This window comes from Megalopta genalis, chromosome 12 (assembly GCF_051020955.1).
Source record: "Megalopta genalis isolate 19385.01 chromosome 12, iyMegGena1_principal, whole genome shotgun sequence".
Classification (NCBI taxonomy): domain Eukaryota; kingdom Metazoa; phylum Arthropoda; class Insecta; order Hymenoptera; family Halictidae; genus Megalopta; species Megalopta genalis.
The window spans coordinates 3,530,509-3,548,307 of record NC_135024.1 but is presented as its reverse complement, the minus strand read 5'-3'; the positions used below and the strand labels follow the sequence as shown (position 1 = coordinate 3,548,307).

The 17,799-nt window shown below is 35.1% G+C and overlaps 1 protein-coding gene across 4 annotated transcripts in view; it reads right to left on the bottom strand.

Moving 5' to 3' along the window:
* LOC117228704 (uncharacterized) overlaps positions 1-17,799 on the bottom strand; it is a 30,217-nt gene that overhangs the window by 5,999 nt on the left and 6,419 nt on the right. For 3 of the 4 annotated variants that reach the window (XR_013034574.1, XM_033484648.2, XM_033484647.2), the window contains exons 2-5: positions 9,742-9,984; positions 6,653-7,044; positions 2,866-3,132; positions 599-988 (exon numbers count right to left, since the gene is read on the bottom strand). Coding sequence is in view for 3 of the 4 variants with exons in the window: in XM_033484648.2 (XP_033340539.1) it covers positions 599-988; positions 2,866-3,132; positions 6,653-7,044; positions 9,742-9,961 (1,269 nt within the window). In the remaining variant the exon portion in view is untranslated. The remainder of the gene's footprint in view (positions 1-598; positions 989-2,865; positions 3,133-6,652; positions 7,045-9,741; positions 9,985-17,799) is intronic. The other variant, XM_033484649.2, reaches the window with a different exon arrangement.

The following is a 17,799-nucleotide window of genomic DNA, read 5'->3' as shown; positions in this document are numbered from 1 at the left end:
TTCCTCGGTCATTTCACGGCGAACAGAGAAAACACGATTGTTCATCTCATTCGATCCGGATAGGACTTTGATCAAAACACTTCGCTGTACATGTTACCATCGTTCGACCTTAGTTTTCGAGATGTTTAACGAGAAAAAAGCATCGTCACTGATACACCTATCTAACTTATAGTCGTACATACCTAACTTATAGTTGCAATTACAGTAAATTCTCCCTAATGTTCCTTCAGGCTTGAGCCTTGTCTTGACAATCGGAAACTATAAAAATGAGCCGTTCAAGGACTGTCCAAGAATATTCAATGCCATTTGAAAAAAATAAAGCCGACCTCGATTTTTTATTGGGAAGATAATGAATTTTTTAAATTCAATATTTTATCGCGTAGCCAACAGGAAACCGATAAACGTTCGAAACGTTCTTTTATCAGATTAACAAAGGTGCTCGAGAAATGTGCGCAGAAGTTGAGAAAACAACCTTTACGTGAATATGATATTTTGTTGAGTTTTCCTTTAAATATCACCATAAACGTGACGTTATCATTGTAAATGTAAAGCAGTCGAATTTACAAAAGTGAAATGAAATTTAACGAAGGTGTCTAACCTTCCGTGGTCTGCCCCTTTTCCCTTTGCCCGACGATGAGGTTGTCGATTGGTAGCTGGTATTGGACATGTTGTTTTTCCTTTTGGGCCATTGCAAATGCGAATCCAGATGTTGCTTGAGCTTGTCCTGCCTGGCGAACATTCGCGGACAAATGCTGCAGGCGAACGGCCTTTCTCCCGTGTGGACTCTCCTGTGTCTAGCTAAATGAGAAGCCCTTGTGAAGGCTAGGGTGCAAAGATCGCAAGAGAAAGGTTTGTACTGAGCCCTTTCGGACTTCGACATTAACGGTCTTGATTCCTTCCCCTCGGCCAGTCCCATCCTTTTCGAGCCGATGTCGTTCCTTTTCTTCACCGTTAACCTTGAGCTCTCATCCGCGCTTCTCGAAGAGTCCTGCAATCATTGGTGCAACGTGAACCGAATGCCGCAGCAACGATGCTTCCGAACTTACAAGAACGGTCAGAATAATTCATGCTGCCCCTAACGATGGATTCGTTTCGAAGAGATGGTGAATCGAGCGCGGATTTCGTGATGAATCGATCGAACGAATGGAATCAGAGAAGCTTGGAGTAAATAATAACAGAATGCGATGACAGAGGGGTGTATTTGATAATTGTATGCTAAAAGAGATTTTTCGGCTTTAGTAAGTGGTTTTCACTCGAAATGGTGTTGATCTGTTTATGCGCATTGCGAAATTAATCAGTTTAGGTACAATGTTTCACCAATAAATATTTGAATTAATTAGTGGCGGGAAAGTTAAAGATTGTTATTAATTCAGGAACAATGAGGGGAACAAATTTGACGATTTTTATGTTGCGAATAATTGGTATTGTATTATTAACGTTGGACTCTTTGACTCTCAGTTCATATGGATTTTTCTTCAGAATAATAACTTTAGAAGGAAAGAATCTTTTATCTAAGAATAATAACTATTAAAAAATAACTAAATTTGTATTGTAAAAATTGTTGCTGAAATCTGTTAATTTTTTTATTTTGTTCTTAATGATGTATGAGTACTTGACGGAAGAATTTTAAAATCATTAAAAGATCACAATTTTTTAACTGATTTTGTGCAATGTTTGTTATAAAATATTAGTAGTGAAACAACGGTTAATGTTTTCAATTTTGAACACTGTGAAAGATAACTTTAAAGCGGCGAAAATGGTTCGCTCATTAACCTATATCGATAATACACTAGCAAGGTCATTGAAATGTAATTCAGAATCTTATCAATGTTTGTAAACACAGACGTGAACTGAAACAATATTATATAAACGTCCAGAATAGAACGAATCAATATTAACACTTCAATTCTAATTTTTGTTAGAAAACTCTACAAAAAATATGTACTAGGTGACCCACCTCGATTATTTTTATTATCAGTGGACTCATTAAATCTTTTTGTTACAGATGTTAAGAACTTGAAAAATGTTGAAAGTAATAAACTAAACTGTGGATTTATGACCAAAATCATTAGACGACAAAATTCGACTGTATTATTCATAATTCATTGCAATGAATCAAGACCAGAATAAATGCATTTATGCATTTCCTGCTTCTTGCATTTAATCTTTCCTGGGTACTTTATGTTTTCAAGGTCAGTGTTAGGTTCCCCAACATGCATGTATTATAACGCTTTTGATTTCATATTAGGGGAAGATACTTATTTTTCAGCTCTTCTATCAGTTGATAGGCACGAGAGATTATGGCATTATACGTATACACAAAAATGAAACCTTTGATCTTGAAAACATGCTTTCCAAAAGGACAGAGAATAAAATCAAATATCATCATGAAGATGCTCCGAAGGTTTATCACGTGTGACAAAAATACTTTTAATTGATGCTCTAATGATAAAAATAATTGAGACATTATGTGGACCACACTGCACATGATTCTCAATTAATTCTTTGAATAAAAGAATGAATATTTCTGGTCCATCACAACGGTTACGAAGAAAACTGTTACAGCAAGTCTCTTGACAGTGACGTTTTGCAAAACTGATTCAATCGCATATTTTCTCCAACGTTTACGAAAGAGAACATAACTTGCGAACTATGATAGAAAGTTCATCTGGGAAAACGGGGACCAATTTTAATTCTCGCCGAACTTAATAATACATGAAACATCAAATTGTCAAGCATTGCCTAAATATTTTTGATACCCAAGTTTACGGAATCGTAACTTTCAAGATCTCTCCAAGCCGAGCGTGTTGCCAATGAACGACCCTAAACGAAGAAACAATTTCAATTGTATTCATCTTGTCGTACCATACTCTCGTCTCGTTCTTGTAAGTCGTCGTTCATCTGTATGTCCGGTACCGTAGGATCAGAGGATCCGTTGTTGAAGTTCGGCTCAGATTTGACCGCGGACGACTCCTCGTACATTTCGTCCCTGGACGTGTCCTCTTTCTGGGCTAGCCTCTCCTTCGACCTGTACTCTTGTGGCTCACTGTTCCTCGAGGTGCGTCCGACGGACACTCTTTTCTGACCTTTAAATCTTGTTTCCCGTTTGTACATCGGCGGCGGCATGCGTCTCTAAACAATGCAAGAAAAAGATATTAACAACATTAACCATACCGTTAATATTTCTAGCAGCGACCGTTTCTAAGGACACCGAGTACCCAAGCGAACCGCTAAGTTGCTTGAGTTAAATTCAGTAGAATTTTATTCTCGACTATAATACAAAAAATAACTATATAATAATAATTACAGTAATAAATATAGAAGCTATGTAAACTATTAAAACATTATCTACCGGCGATGATATTTTAATTCTCGAAGGTCTACAATTTAGAATTGAAAACATCTTAATAAATTGTTTTCGAGTATTAATTATTTCTATAGTTTACCAAGAAGTCGTCTGCGATAACGTTATCCGATAATTTCGTTCGAGATCATCGTATAGAAGAACATTGTTTAGATTTCCCTTAGTATGTCGCAATAATTGCAAAATTCTATTAACAGACTTCCGGTAGATAGAGTGTTCAGATAAAGAGATGGTTAACGAACGTATTTTCCTCGAGAACGCAAAGAACGGTAAAACACAATCGCGTAAATCAACTGGCAATAAATTTTGATGAATTTTATAAGAAGCGACCGATCGATTAAAACGTTCCACGTAACGTAATGTAACGTCGACTCCGGGATGTAAGAAAATATGCAAAAAAATTTCAAACAACCTCGCGTAGTTTAGCTTTTTGCCACGGGTTTTTCACAGTTATATTTCCCCGTGTCTACCAAGAAATTACATAATTCGCAATTAATAAACCAGCGAGACGTTAATTCGTCGCAATCTCTTTCAATCTTTGCCTTTTCCTCCACCGATGATCGCAGAGATCATTCGAGAACGTGATGTATATCGGTGAATAATTGCTCATAATTCGATCGTACGTTTTTTAAATGTTTCTCATCGATTTCATCTTCGACGAACTTCGTTGGACCATTCATGTCACGAGCATGCCGGAATATCGCGATTCTATGCACCTATCCAGAAACTTCTTGAAAACTCGTTGGTCTGGTGATCAAAGGCGACGAAACGAGCTCGTGTTCCTTTTTCCTTCTTTGGCCTTGATTAATTATTAGACGATGGAGAAAAGGAAACGCAAACCGAACGACGGAACGTGTCTTGATTAAGTCAACGCTTCTTGTCCCTTCTTAAAGCAATTGAACTATGCACCCGCCTGATCAATCTTAGCGGACTATTAGTATTGTCAGTCGATTAGTATACAGTATACGTAATGCTTGTTGCGCATACGTCGCTTGCAATAATCAAGGATCACTCGTGTCGACTGATATTTTTAAAGTATAAAATTGGAAAATCTGCTGTACAATCCATGTAAAAAATCGTCACCTTAAACAGTTTTATATTGAACTGCTCGAGACTATATTTGTGAGAATTTTTAGCCGGTGTTGTCTTCTATGGTAGTGTCACAAATAAATGCAATATCCCGAAAAATGATTTGTACACTCAAGAAGTTCGAACGATCTTAATAAAGAAAATCATTGAAATGATAATATTTTGGTTTGGGTATATATACACACGTGTATACATACACACGTATACCGCATGACGATATATAATGTATGAGCATGTTAATAAGCATCTATTTGCATCTCTCTGTTTAAACATAATTTCGCGACAGTACAAAATAAAATGAAACTATCAGTTATGTCGTCGTCCTTGTAAAAAATTATGCAGCTCATTCGAGTACTTTGGATCTAAATATTTAACCTACTATTATATTCATTTATTTATAACCGCGTGCCTGCTAACTGTATTCATTTGCATCTTCAATTAGCGAAGTCTGTGTTTTATTGTACGGGAACAACGTGCGTAAGAATGTTATTAATTCACGAACTTAGTTTTACTCCACTCGGTTATGACAAGTTTACTAGACAACTGTAATCACGAAATGGATATATACGATATAAATAAATTGTATTGATAGTGCATTGAATTTCAACAGAAACTGACTTTTTGGTTTCCGCGAGTTTCATTCCAACAATAAGATAAGATAAACCGACACGCCCTGATCGCCTTCAAATGTGAGTAAATAATTTCATTCTTTATCTCAATTCACACACAGAACGTAGGATACTTTACTTGAACTGTGTATATCGTGTATACTAGGTGAACAAAATAACTTGATGAAGTATTTGAACGCTTTACATGTTCTTGATAATATGAGAAAATTTCAAATGGTTTATTTGTCAATTGTCAATTGTCAATTGTCAATTGTTTGGTGTATAGAGGCGATCTTTTTTTTATTTTTGAAAATAATAGTGTATAATACGTTTTTATGATTATGACGTAACAACTGAGATCAAGACCTATCCAATAACCTATAATCTTAAGATTACGTCAGGGTTATGTGCAGGTTATCTTATATCGCCAATTACGACAGCGGTAGATGTAGGTTTTGGGGCCCGGGGTTACAACAGGTTGATTGTGTCAAAGTTATGTCAAGGTTATTTAAGATCAAGGTCATATAAGATGTAATCTTAAAATCAGAAAAAATTGGATCTTAAGAAACGTTTTCTTTTTGTCGCAACATTTGGCACTTCAAACCCAAAAATTACTTTGACATTCAAAGTGATTCAATTATTTTGTTCGCCCTGTATATAGCCTCGTGTAAAAGTTTAACTGCGTTTTTATATATATATATATATATTTGGACTTCATTTCAATACTGTTACGGAGAAACCGGATCAATATTCGTATCCGTTCTCCTGTTTCCTCTGTAATGATATTTTAGCTGTACAACGTCGAAAATACATTTTGAAATACAATATTGCCTCGTGCAAATTTTGTAGCGTAATTAAAAATGAAATTTGGTAGTAACATCATGTGAACGATATACAGAATGGAACGAGAAAAATCAAACGAAATGTATTTTCCAAGTAAACATAAATACAACTGTACCCGAGTTTTGACAAAAAATTATTACAACGGAGGCAATATCGAAAGCTAACGAGAAAATTTAATGGTTCCAAAAACTGCCGGAAAATGCAGCCGAAAATTGTTCTTTGCCAGAATTCTGGTCCAATTTATTTATTCTTGTGGCCAATTATAACATATATAAGGTTTTCCTATGAAAAAACCTATAAAATTCGCAATATATTAAGAAAGCGTCAATATATACACAAATATACACAGTTTTCAATTTTCATTTAATCTAAATTCAATATAAATTTTCATATTAATATAAATGTAACATAAAAATTGTCATTCACAGAAATGTCATTGAATTTTTTTAATTTAATATGAATTTTGTTACAAGTGATTGCAAACAAGCATATTTAATGTGCGAAAGGGTGAATTTCACTTACATACAGGTGAATAAGATCTACGAGAGAATTAATTTTATTTGCACGGAGATGAACATGATTCACAAAAATGCTAACTTGAAGTGCAAAACCTGTATTGGCAAAAATAAATTTAATACATTTAACCTGAGAAACGAAATTGCTTTCCGAACGAGCTATCATATTGTGACAAACTCAAAACCAAAGTAGAAGAGACATATCGAAGCCTGTAAAAGGCGTATATACTCACGATTTGCGTATCTGTGGTCCGTAATGGTTCGTCGAACGTGTCCTCGTGGCCATCGATCACCATCGGATCGTCCTCCACCTCGATCTCTTCGACCTTGATGTGGTCCTCCAGCGACTCCACGGAAGACTGTTTCGGCAGAAAGGGAATCACGGAGGGATCCTTCATGTACTCGGTCGTGTGAACCCTTGTCTCTATGTGACACCGTTGCATTCGCGTTTCCACCCTCGTGTAAGGGCTCCGGCTGTTTTCTTGGTTTCTGTGGTCGCCCGAGAGCCCGCGAACTTCCAGGTCCGTCGCAGTTTTTATCAGGGACGGCAGATGTTCCTCTGCCACGTCGATGGAGCCCCGATACATGAAGTCCAGCAGACACTCCATTTCCTCCACCGCCACGCCTGTGAATTACGATTTATTCGGTGTACAATTAATCCTCGAAATTCTCGTGCTGAATCCCTGAACGCAAAGTCATTGCACTTGCTTTCGCATGACTGCGAACATTGACGTCGTGCAATTCCCTCGTGATAGAAGCTGTTTTGCGCGCATAGAAAAATAAAATGTAGTTTTGAATTTAATACAGTTTGACACTATTTTTACCGACACTTTGTGTTATACGAGTTACTGAATTAATTTTGTGGCGACTGCAGCAAAAGTAGAGGAAAAAATAGAATATAGGAAATAATTCTATTAATGAAGATCAAAAGACGTTCTATAACTCCTTTGGTGAAAATTGTGTTAAACGGAAAATTATTAAAAGGTGTCTTTTCACAATTTCCGTAGAAAAATCGTGTTAAGGGACATTTTGTATCCGTGTAAGAAAAGGGGTTTAATGTAAAATAATGCAAAAATGAAGTCTAAAATATTTGCGAAAGAACGTTGTTAGAACAAAAATAGGCGTTTAAAATTTTGTAGACATTTTTACACCCTCTCTTAAGCATGCTAGGGTTAATTTAGTGTGCCCGTGACGTAGACGGACATAAGTGTTAAAGAGTTATTAATTTTTCGAAAATTGCTAGCATCTAGAGACCCTAATCTCTAGGTCCTTATTTGTCGACTTTCTATTTTTTCTGAAGCACACCCTTAAATTGGTGACACTTCTAATAAAAGTTGTCTTCTAGTAAAAATAGGACACAAGATACAGGGTGCTCGGAAATCTTTGGACCAAACTTATACTATCTGTTATTCAGGTCAAATGGATGAGAAATGTTTATGTAACCTTGTGTCCGAAAATGTTTGATTAAAAATGTATAAGCGTTCGAAATTTATATAAGCGTTGGTTCCTAAAAATACGATAGAAACAAGATAAATTTTGCAATATTTAGGAAACGTTTGGACGGCATTGTAGCATGCACAATGCAGTTCTAAAAAGCGATCGTCTAAACTTGTTTTACGTTAATTAGGTGAATCTCTTTTCGTCGAATTAGTCACTGGCCGTCCAGTTGCTAAATCTGGTCCCAAGAACATTCTTGGATCTCGATTCGAGGATGGTCAAGGAAATCGACCTTTTTCGAGGGTTTCAGGTGACGTTTTCGGCACGCGTGCGCTCACTGTCACTATTGTCAGCGCGGACAGCATTAGAGCGCTCTGCGGCAGAGACGTAGGCCCGGCCTTAGCCAGCGTTCCCCTTTTTCCGACTGGTAATTCGTAGCACGCGACCCGCTGTCTGTCACTGCGGTCAGCGTCTCTCAATTTATGTTTATTTACGATGACATTAAGCTCAATTTAGAAACAAATGAATGTTGATTTTAATATAAGTCGCCGGCACGGTTAAAAATGAAAAGCAGAACGAATATTTGACCCGTTCGGAAGAGAATTCTGATTCAAAACAAAATATCCTATTTGCATATTTCTACATTAGGAATAAATATGATAAATATTTTGTTCAGCTTTCGTTTGGATATAAATAACAATGTAAAAGTTGCTTTGAATCTATAATTATGCACATCGCTGCACTTTGGTTCAGAATTATTAATTAATATAGAAAAACAATGTAGGCGTTTTCATCCTCGATTAGGCGACTGTTCGGGTTTAGCTCTGATTTAGCTCAAAAGACTTCAAATGTGACGTTGTAATTAGTTAATTCAAATTATTAAGAGTCTTAAATAATGCCTACGGTTTCTTCTAATTGAGACAGAGAATCTTGGTTTTGTATAAAAATCTGCGATCTACTTTCAATCAATTATCTGTCACTTCATTTAATATCTTTTTTATTTGTTACGTTGATGTATCCTTTGAATTATGAAATCTAGTTATTCAAGTATTTCGAGTTCGGATAACGGATAGGCTCTCGGATACAGACGACAAACAACTGGTCACTTCCAGTCATTGTGTGCATTTTTCAAGGAACAATTTAATTACCCCTACAATCCTATGTGTACCACCAATAGTGTACATCACGCTTACATGTAATTACAGTAATTACAAGTATACGTAATACTAACGGCTTGAGTGAAATAATCTGAAAACTAGTACACGTATACACATATGGATACAGGGCGATCCACCAAGATCTGTCACCTAAATTTTTGGAAACGTGCGTTGACCAGAATTGGCAACAATTACAGCATTTTCTACATTGAAAATATAAGTTAATCGATATCTCGGTAAATATTTAATTTTTAATCCATATTGTCTAATAGTTTTTCACTTAACTTTATATATATACATACTCTTTCCAATAGTCGAACCAGATTTTGTTCATTGCGATTAAAAAAATTAAAAGCGGTCTTCAAATCTCGATAAAAAAGCAACGTAGAAAAGAATTGACTATATCAACGTATGGTCCATTCTATATCCCGAAACTTTTGTTCGAATCATTTTTTGATAGAAGAAACGGTTTTTATGCGATTTAGGTTGACAGATCTTGATGGACCACCCTGTACACGTAATACGATCATGACATATCTTTCTGCAGTTGAGGGTAAGCTATTATGTATTAATACCAGCCATGTGTATTCAATGTAGTATTGATTTCAAGCAGGCAAACAGTTTTCAATTAGATCGTGAAGTTAGAACCGAAAACAATCGGCTATTGAAGAGATATACCATCTAACTATAGTCTTTAGATATGTATAGCATTGGTAACCGTTACTCACCTTTTAAAATAAGAATCGGTTGTTCACCATAGTGCTCTTTGAAGACTCTTTCGAAGTAAGGGCTACATGCTGCCAAGACCAATCTGTGTGCTCTCAGCATACCACCCTGGCAGGCTAAGGTCGTGTCAGTCAAAGAGCCACTTTTATATAGCCCTTCAAACAATCCGGACAAGTTTGCCAGATGATTGTTCCAAGTGAGATTGAACGTCTTATCGCCCATTATGGTAACACTTCAAGACCCTTCTGCAAAAAAAAAAAATACGAAACCATCATTTTGCACGAGTCAGAACGAAAACTGATATTGCACAATATTATTTTAGCTTCGAGTGTCTGTACCTGCTTAAGTATTATAATTAAGGTTATTTAGAATATACATACACACGCATCAATTATTTTATTTACATACACCATTCCGAAGTCAAGATTCTTGGACCCAATACTACAATTGAATTTCTCTTTACCAATTTTTCGTCGCTTTAATACCACCAAGAACTAATTCAAATCGATATTAATTTAAGTAATATTTTTATTTGCGAAGTAATAGCAGCTGGACAGCGGGTTTGGGTCAATTTGAACACCCGGTATAAATATTGTTACTTGATTCTTTAGTTTCTGCATTATTAATTAAAATTAATTAAAATTTCCGCATGTTTTATGGAGGTCTATGGAAAAATGAACGTATCCAGAAGGTGTACCTTGAAAAATATGTTGGAAAATGTTGCTAAATAAAATTTTTAGTTAATTCAGTATAATTAAAATTTATGATATATATATATATATATATATATATATATATATATATATATATATATGCATTGGATGGAAAAAAATATATATTATATAATATAACATAGATATATATATGTTATATTATATAATATATATTAAAAATTTATAATATAAATAGTATAATATTAAAATTGTTTAGGGTTGAAGCGTCAATTAGGGAGACTTTACTGTACATGTAGGACCGACATCATGGATACGTAGTAGCGAAAGTGTTAATAGGACATTTTTTCCGATACAATGCTGTATCCAACCATACAATAGCGATTCAAACAATTTTTGGTGGGCAACTTCTGCTAAACAATGAGCCAAGTAACGGATAGAAATTCATTGTGGGCGGTGACACACTTCACATCGAATTACAAGCGAATCCCTTTGCACGACGCCCAGAACTTTCTAAAAAAAACACACATTGCGATTAACGCAGTTGAACATCGGTGTGCGCGCATGTTGTCAGAGTTTTTTGTATCGAAGTTCCCGAGACGGGTACCACGCGAATTAAGTGGGGAACAATGGGAGTATGCAACCGCTTCTACGCAGATTAATGACTATCAAACTGAAGTTTAGGGAATTACGAGATACAATTAAAACGAAGTCGCAAATTTGCTGTTTACAATAACGCGTATTTTGATCTCAAAAGACTGTGCTGGTGGTGGAAAGCGCGGCAAGAATTGAAAACAATTAATTGGCTTACTAAGAAAGGCGATGGTAATAAATTGGAACAGTGTTGTTTAGATAAAATTAATAAATGATGACCCTCGTGAACGATGAGAAAGAAGAACTCAATTGAACCAATTATGAAAGAAAGTATTCAATGATTAACATTGTAGTGATTCTGTTGACGTAATACTTGTTATTAATTATTATTATTTCAATCCATATTGTCATTATAATATTTACTAACTCTCCAAATATTTTTACAATTTCTTTCGAATTTACAAAAAGGTTATCTAGTTACGCTTGTTACGCTTTATTGAATTTAAGCAACATTTTCATGTAATTATATAATTTAACGAATTGATACGATTTAATTAATTACAATGAAACAAACTCTAGGAGATACGATTATTTTTTATATAATATGTGACAATCGGTAACTATAAAATAGTTATATATAATAACTATAAAATTCATCCCAATCTGAGCGTCAATTAGGGAGAATTTACTTTATATTTCGTACTAACAATAACAAAGTCTAAACTTCAAGGGAGATGTATTTTTTACGTAGCAGGCAAAAAGAAGTACCTTATCGCTTAATGGACCGAATAAATAATATTTATTTATTTCGCATTCGGAGTTGTCACTTTTTCGCGATCTGATATAATTGCGAAATTGTTATCAGCAAAATTCGACCATGATCACAATGAAATTGGATACGCAGCGAGACGGGCGACAGATAGCCGAGTTGATAAGCAGGTAACGATGATGTCATTCATATTTATAAACATAAACAGTGTTACATTGATTCTACAGAGTGCGGATAATTATCTTTAATTAACACAGAATTGATGGGTAAATGAATTCTAAATGGACCCCAATTGCAAAAGCAAATGCGTAATTGGATAATATTGTTACCGCAAGCAAGAAATTTTAAACGAATTAAATGGGACTTGTCGAATGAAGTGCAATTTAATATGAAGCTATTATACTATCTCAGAGCTCATCAAGGACGTATTTTGACTTCGCAGTATGCTAATCCAACGAATACATAATTTCGTTTTATATGAGATTACAATGTAATGTCAAAAATAATGTATAATAATCCAATAATGAAAATTTATTGGATCGAACTCCATTTGCGTGAACATTTCAAATTATGTATCACAATCTGAACGAAATCTTTTCCAAATATCCAAATTTCATTCGAATTGGAAATTGATTAGTTCGCTCATTTAGCAAATACGTATTGTTACAGAAACACAATTCCAATATAAATGTTTCTATGTCGTGTAGAATATGCGAACAATTTTAACAGAAAATAAATTACGAAGCATTAATTTAAAAAGACGACCTGTTTTTAATTAAAGCTACTAACCTCTATACAATAATAATGATATTTTCGCTTTCTCGTATTGGATGTTTTTATAGAAAAGTCCACGAGGAAGCAAAAAACGCGGTACATAGATGTTGTTCTTGCAAACAGGAAAAACTCATTGGAAAACGAGAATCCGCTGACAAATTGTATACCATTCGAGGATGGTTAATTACGGACTGTAGCACATTTCCCAGCTTACCTACAATAGTTACGTCATAGTTGAAATACTAAACGATAACGACGGTACGTCGCTTTAATTGACACGTTACGCGCAATTATTCTAATTTTCTTCGTCCAGGCGCTCATGTAATACCGAACAACATAATAATTACACGTAACTCGGGAAATTCGATGCTGCTCGAACATCTACTACATAAAATCATCGTGCACTTAAAACAACAATACAATACTATCATTCGCATAGTTGTAATAAATATTTAATATATAAATTTAATATATAAATATAATATTTAATTTATAAAAATATATGTAATACTTAATATATAAATATAATATTTAATATATAAATATAATACTTAATACATAAATATAATATTTATATAATATTAATAATATATATAACGTTCGTTGTGTGCAATAATATAACAACCTAGACACTTGTTTATTTCTAGGATTAATTATCAACGAGGAAACGTGATTATTAAAATGTTTCTCCGTTTACCGAGTGTAAACATTTTACCGAAAAATATCAGCGCTCTCAATAACGAGAACACGTCAGATCCATCTAATTACAATTCAATTAAATGTTACGTTACAAATGATCAGAAACATCTGTAAGTCAAATTCGACCACCATAGAGGTCGAAGCAAAGTATACAGCGAATAACAATCTGACGGCAACTTCGACTTCTCAATATTTCTCCCAGCTACTTTTCAGTTCTTGGAAGCACGCGATAATGCACGAAAGTGTATTATACGCGATAAACCGATGTAATAAATCTTGAAACATTTTCCAAAGTTCGTACGCCGAATGGAGGGTCCCGAGGTACCCCGAGGGACCGAATCCAATTATAATTAAAATTTATATTAAAAATCCATTGTAATTTAGATTTCTGTGTGAACCTAATATGTGCACGGTCTGGGTCATACGAACCCGATGAACCATAGAAGCCTTAAATAAATTGTTTCGGTTTCAGATTGCTGGGCCAGCAGTCGCAGCGCCGAGCAGACTTCCCCGGTCAACCAACAATTCCGAGCGAAACCCTTCCGACCGGCCAGCAGCGATCCTCGAGATACAGCATTTTCAAAATCGCCGGCCAAAATATAACGGTGCTCTCGACAAAATATTACAATCCATAATGCCGAAGAAGGTAACATAGAAGCGGGGGGGAGGGGGGAGGGGGTCAAAGTTAGGCAAATACGTACACAATGCAAGGGTGCGAGTACATGCACGGGCAGGGGGGACAGCAGAGCACAGGGGGGTGACAGAGGGGGGAGGGAGAAGCAGGGTGAAGAAGGGCAGAGCGACCCGACTATGGTCATGCGCAGACGCGGTACCCAGGCCCGATCCATAATTTCGTTGGTGGACCCCATCACGCATTACCAAAGGCTGTGTGGACTGCACGCACCCTTTTTTCCTCCCGTTTCGTGGCAGCCGACGTTGCGGCAACGAACCGGGGGGTGGGCGAGGGGCACGAAAATCGTCGGCCATCGAGAGAGAACGGTCCCCTACGTGGCGGTGCCGTCTTGCCGACGCGACGGTCGAAACGAGTTTAAATGCCCGATCGAAAAAAAGCCCACGTCGCGTCGGCCTTTCTAGCCACGTGGAAAATTCGAGATGTCCTTTTAAACGCGAATTTGTAATGGGGGAACCTGCCTTCGCAGTTCCCCCTCGCTAGACAACGTCGCTACGGCTTAGGAAGCAGGTGTCGACCTTAGCTGCATCGCGCATTGTGATATTTCGACAACTCAGGAGGACTCGATTTCGAGATTGAATGTTTTTAGAAAATTCCCAAGTTCATAATTATCTTAAAAGCAATATCTCGGTGTGACCCAGAGATATATTATATATATTATATTATTATATTTGTTGCATTCGGATAAAATAATTATCCCTGAAGCGAACCCTCTGAAATTGTCCACTCTTCAAGGCGTGTTTTTAATGCTTTTTATTTGAAAATTGTCTACATGGAACATACGACAGTTTGCGAAATAGAATCATATCAAAATCGAATAACTTTTAATTTTAAAGCAATTTAAACCAATATTCTGAAAACTAAAACAACGCTATATGGACTTCGTTCTTTACCAAGCGTTTAAAATATGAAGTCCTAGTTGCTAGAAAATTGTAAAAAGTTCGCGACCGTTTGGAAATTTGGAGGTTCTACCACTTTTTTAAATCACCTTAAACTGCGCTTGCTGATGCGAATTCAAATCTCCCAAAGTAGTGCAGTAAATTCTCTCCAATTGACCCTAAGCTTGTAAATAAAAATGGACAATTTGGGAAGAGGAGATACGATTATTCGCGGCTCGTTTTTTATACTTGTAACAATCGGCATGTATCGGAGAAAAGTATCAAACTCAAAGGTAAGTGTCCAAAGACTGTAGCACATCGAGTGTTTTCTTGTACTAGGTAATAAACATATTAATTTTTTAATTATATCGTACACTTTCGACCAGAAATAAAATATATCTCAGGTTTATATCCATTACCGAGTTAAAAAATATCCTCCTTATTGTAAAAACGTAAGATACAAATTAATTATACGCTTAAGAAGTAAGCAAATCTTAGCAGAATTATTAAATACATAAATTACATAGAAAAACGCTGTTTGTTTTTTTTTTTTGTAAAAAGTAATATTCGAAAAACGTTTTTTAATTTTATCAATAATCTAATTATTATACTACAAAGCTCAATATTAATAAAAATGTAAATTGATGTGATTTGGTATTGACTATCGATGAGATCGAATGCTAAATAGAAGAAACTGAAGAGCTTAGAATTGAAATAGCTAAAGTCTGCTGTTAGCATGTGATAATTTTCGTCTATTTACAGCATTCGAATGATCTAACTCGTTGGTCCAGAAGCACAGACGCGTTCTTTCTGTTGCATTTCTAACACTCGCATGTTCATCATGAGTTCCTTCGTTCATTTTCGGTTTCTAGTTACCATAAAGTGTTTAACTTTCTTTCAGTTGTGTTGAAAGTGAAATGCTAAATGAAAAATAGATTGGAAATTAATTTAGGATTTTTTAGAATCGACTAGTGAGTCAAAAGGAGGCTGTATTTTTTTAGAATATTTTAGGATGTTTTGAGTAAAATCAGCAGAAAAATGATCATCAACTGCAGTGCCCTCGATATTTAATTAATAAAATTAAGATCTTTCCGATCGAAAAATTAGTTTTTGCAGTAACAGTTACCATGTAAAATGTAAATGTGTAAATGTAAATTTGCTTAAGAATGCAAGATGTTCGGAAGAGTAATTAATCGTGTTGCTATCAATAAGAAATTCATTTGAATATTAATTTGTACGTCATTCGTTCTCTCGGCGCATCAATGTTGCCCATAGATACGGCCCCGTACATCGTTCCAGCTTTCTCGGTATAACATACTACGCTGTGGATAAACAGCATGAAGTAAGAAAAATAGATTTAGTGTTTCAACGAAGAAGCGATTATTTACACTTTTATATAATTGAATTTATTGTAAATAATTCGAGGAAAATATTTCTAAAGAAACTGTATAGGCGGAATACAAAACAATAAATAAACGATTAGATTCGATTTTATTACATTTTTCAATAAATAATTTAATCTCTGTTTATGGAAACGATGATTTATTGCATCTTCTTATAACGTTCTGTTATCCAATTATGTAACGAACGTTATTACTGATAATTAATTCGCAAAAATGTTACTGACGTTTCGTTCTCATAAATTTTGAAACTGAAGAAGCTTTCATGTTTGAATGAAAATCAAGAAGCTACAAGACACTTAAATTTTTGATTGACAGTTTTTGAAAGATATTTATAAACCAATGTTTATTGTAACTATATTTAAAATTATATATCATCGCGTGTCATCTATACTATATCCAAAGGTGACTCATTCTTTTGTGAAGAATTTACAATAAACAGTTATCTACGCTCAAGTTATGTATCAGCATAATTCTAATAAGAGTCCTTGCATTTTTCGTTCTTGACAAGCGTGTTTAGCACTTTGATTTTCACTTAGCTTCTGACGAAGAAAACATCGATGTTTATCCAGGCATAACATATGCAAGTATACTAAACTATGCGCATTGTGTCCATCCGATATTTCCATTTCTTAATTCTAAAAAACAGGTGCTCTGAGCAAATATGCTTTGGAAATCGCTCAGGTAACATTTAAATTTCAATTCTCATATGTTAAAAGTTAAATACGAATATTTGTGAAAAAACATTTCATTAGATAGAAACTGTTGCAATAAACAGAACTATGAATAGATTAAATAGAAAATAAGGAGAAAATATTCAAAAAGAACTGTTTATAAAATGCAGCATTAGTAAAAATGTTGAACGAGATGAATCGTGTTATTTAGAATTACGGCTTGTTCTGCATATTCCGATGTATTTTGCATATTCTGCGTGCTGCGATGAATTCTACACATGTCCAGCGTTCTACATCTTCGTTAATCCGTAGATATTAACAGTAATTCACGTTTAAACTACTCGGACATCGAGTGGATGAAAAAACTCCAGATATTAGTAAACTTTTTTATTAAATATATGCGAACGCCGATAATGCAAATTGGGTGGAAAAATTCCGGACGAATATGTAACATATGTAAATTTCAACATGTATATATATATATATATATATATATATATGCGCATACTTGCGAATATTTACAAGCGGACATTATACAAAATAAAAACTGTGCTATTAGAAGTTGAAACAAATTTCCGCCAGAATTCAGTTTTTGCGAATTGATTGCAACAAAATCTGCATCTGCATGAACATTCGCAGCTTTTTTTATAAACACTAACGGTAAGTATCCAACAAAACAGCTCAAAAAAAAAGAAGATAAATCTGGCCATCGTTGATACAGTTTCGCAAAGCTAATCAGTTCGACGCCATGATAATTCCTCATTCATGTATTCCTTGCTTGAAAAACCGTAACATTGAACTTTCGATCAAGTCAACAATCTTACGTTGGCGGCAATGACATAAGCGCGTGTGTAACATACGCGTCGATTCTATCAAAAAATTGTTATCTTAGATGGGAAAACAGTAGAAG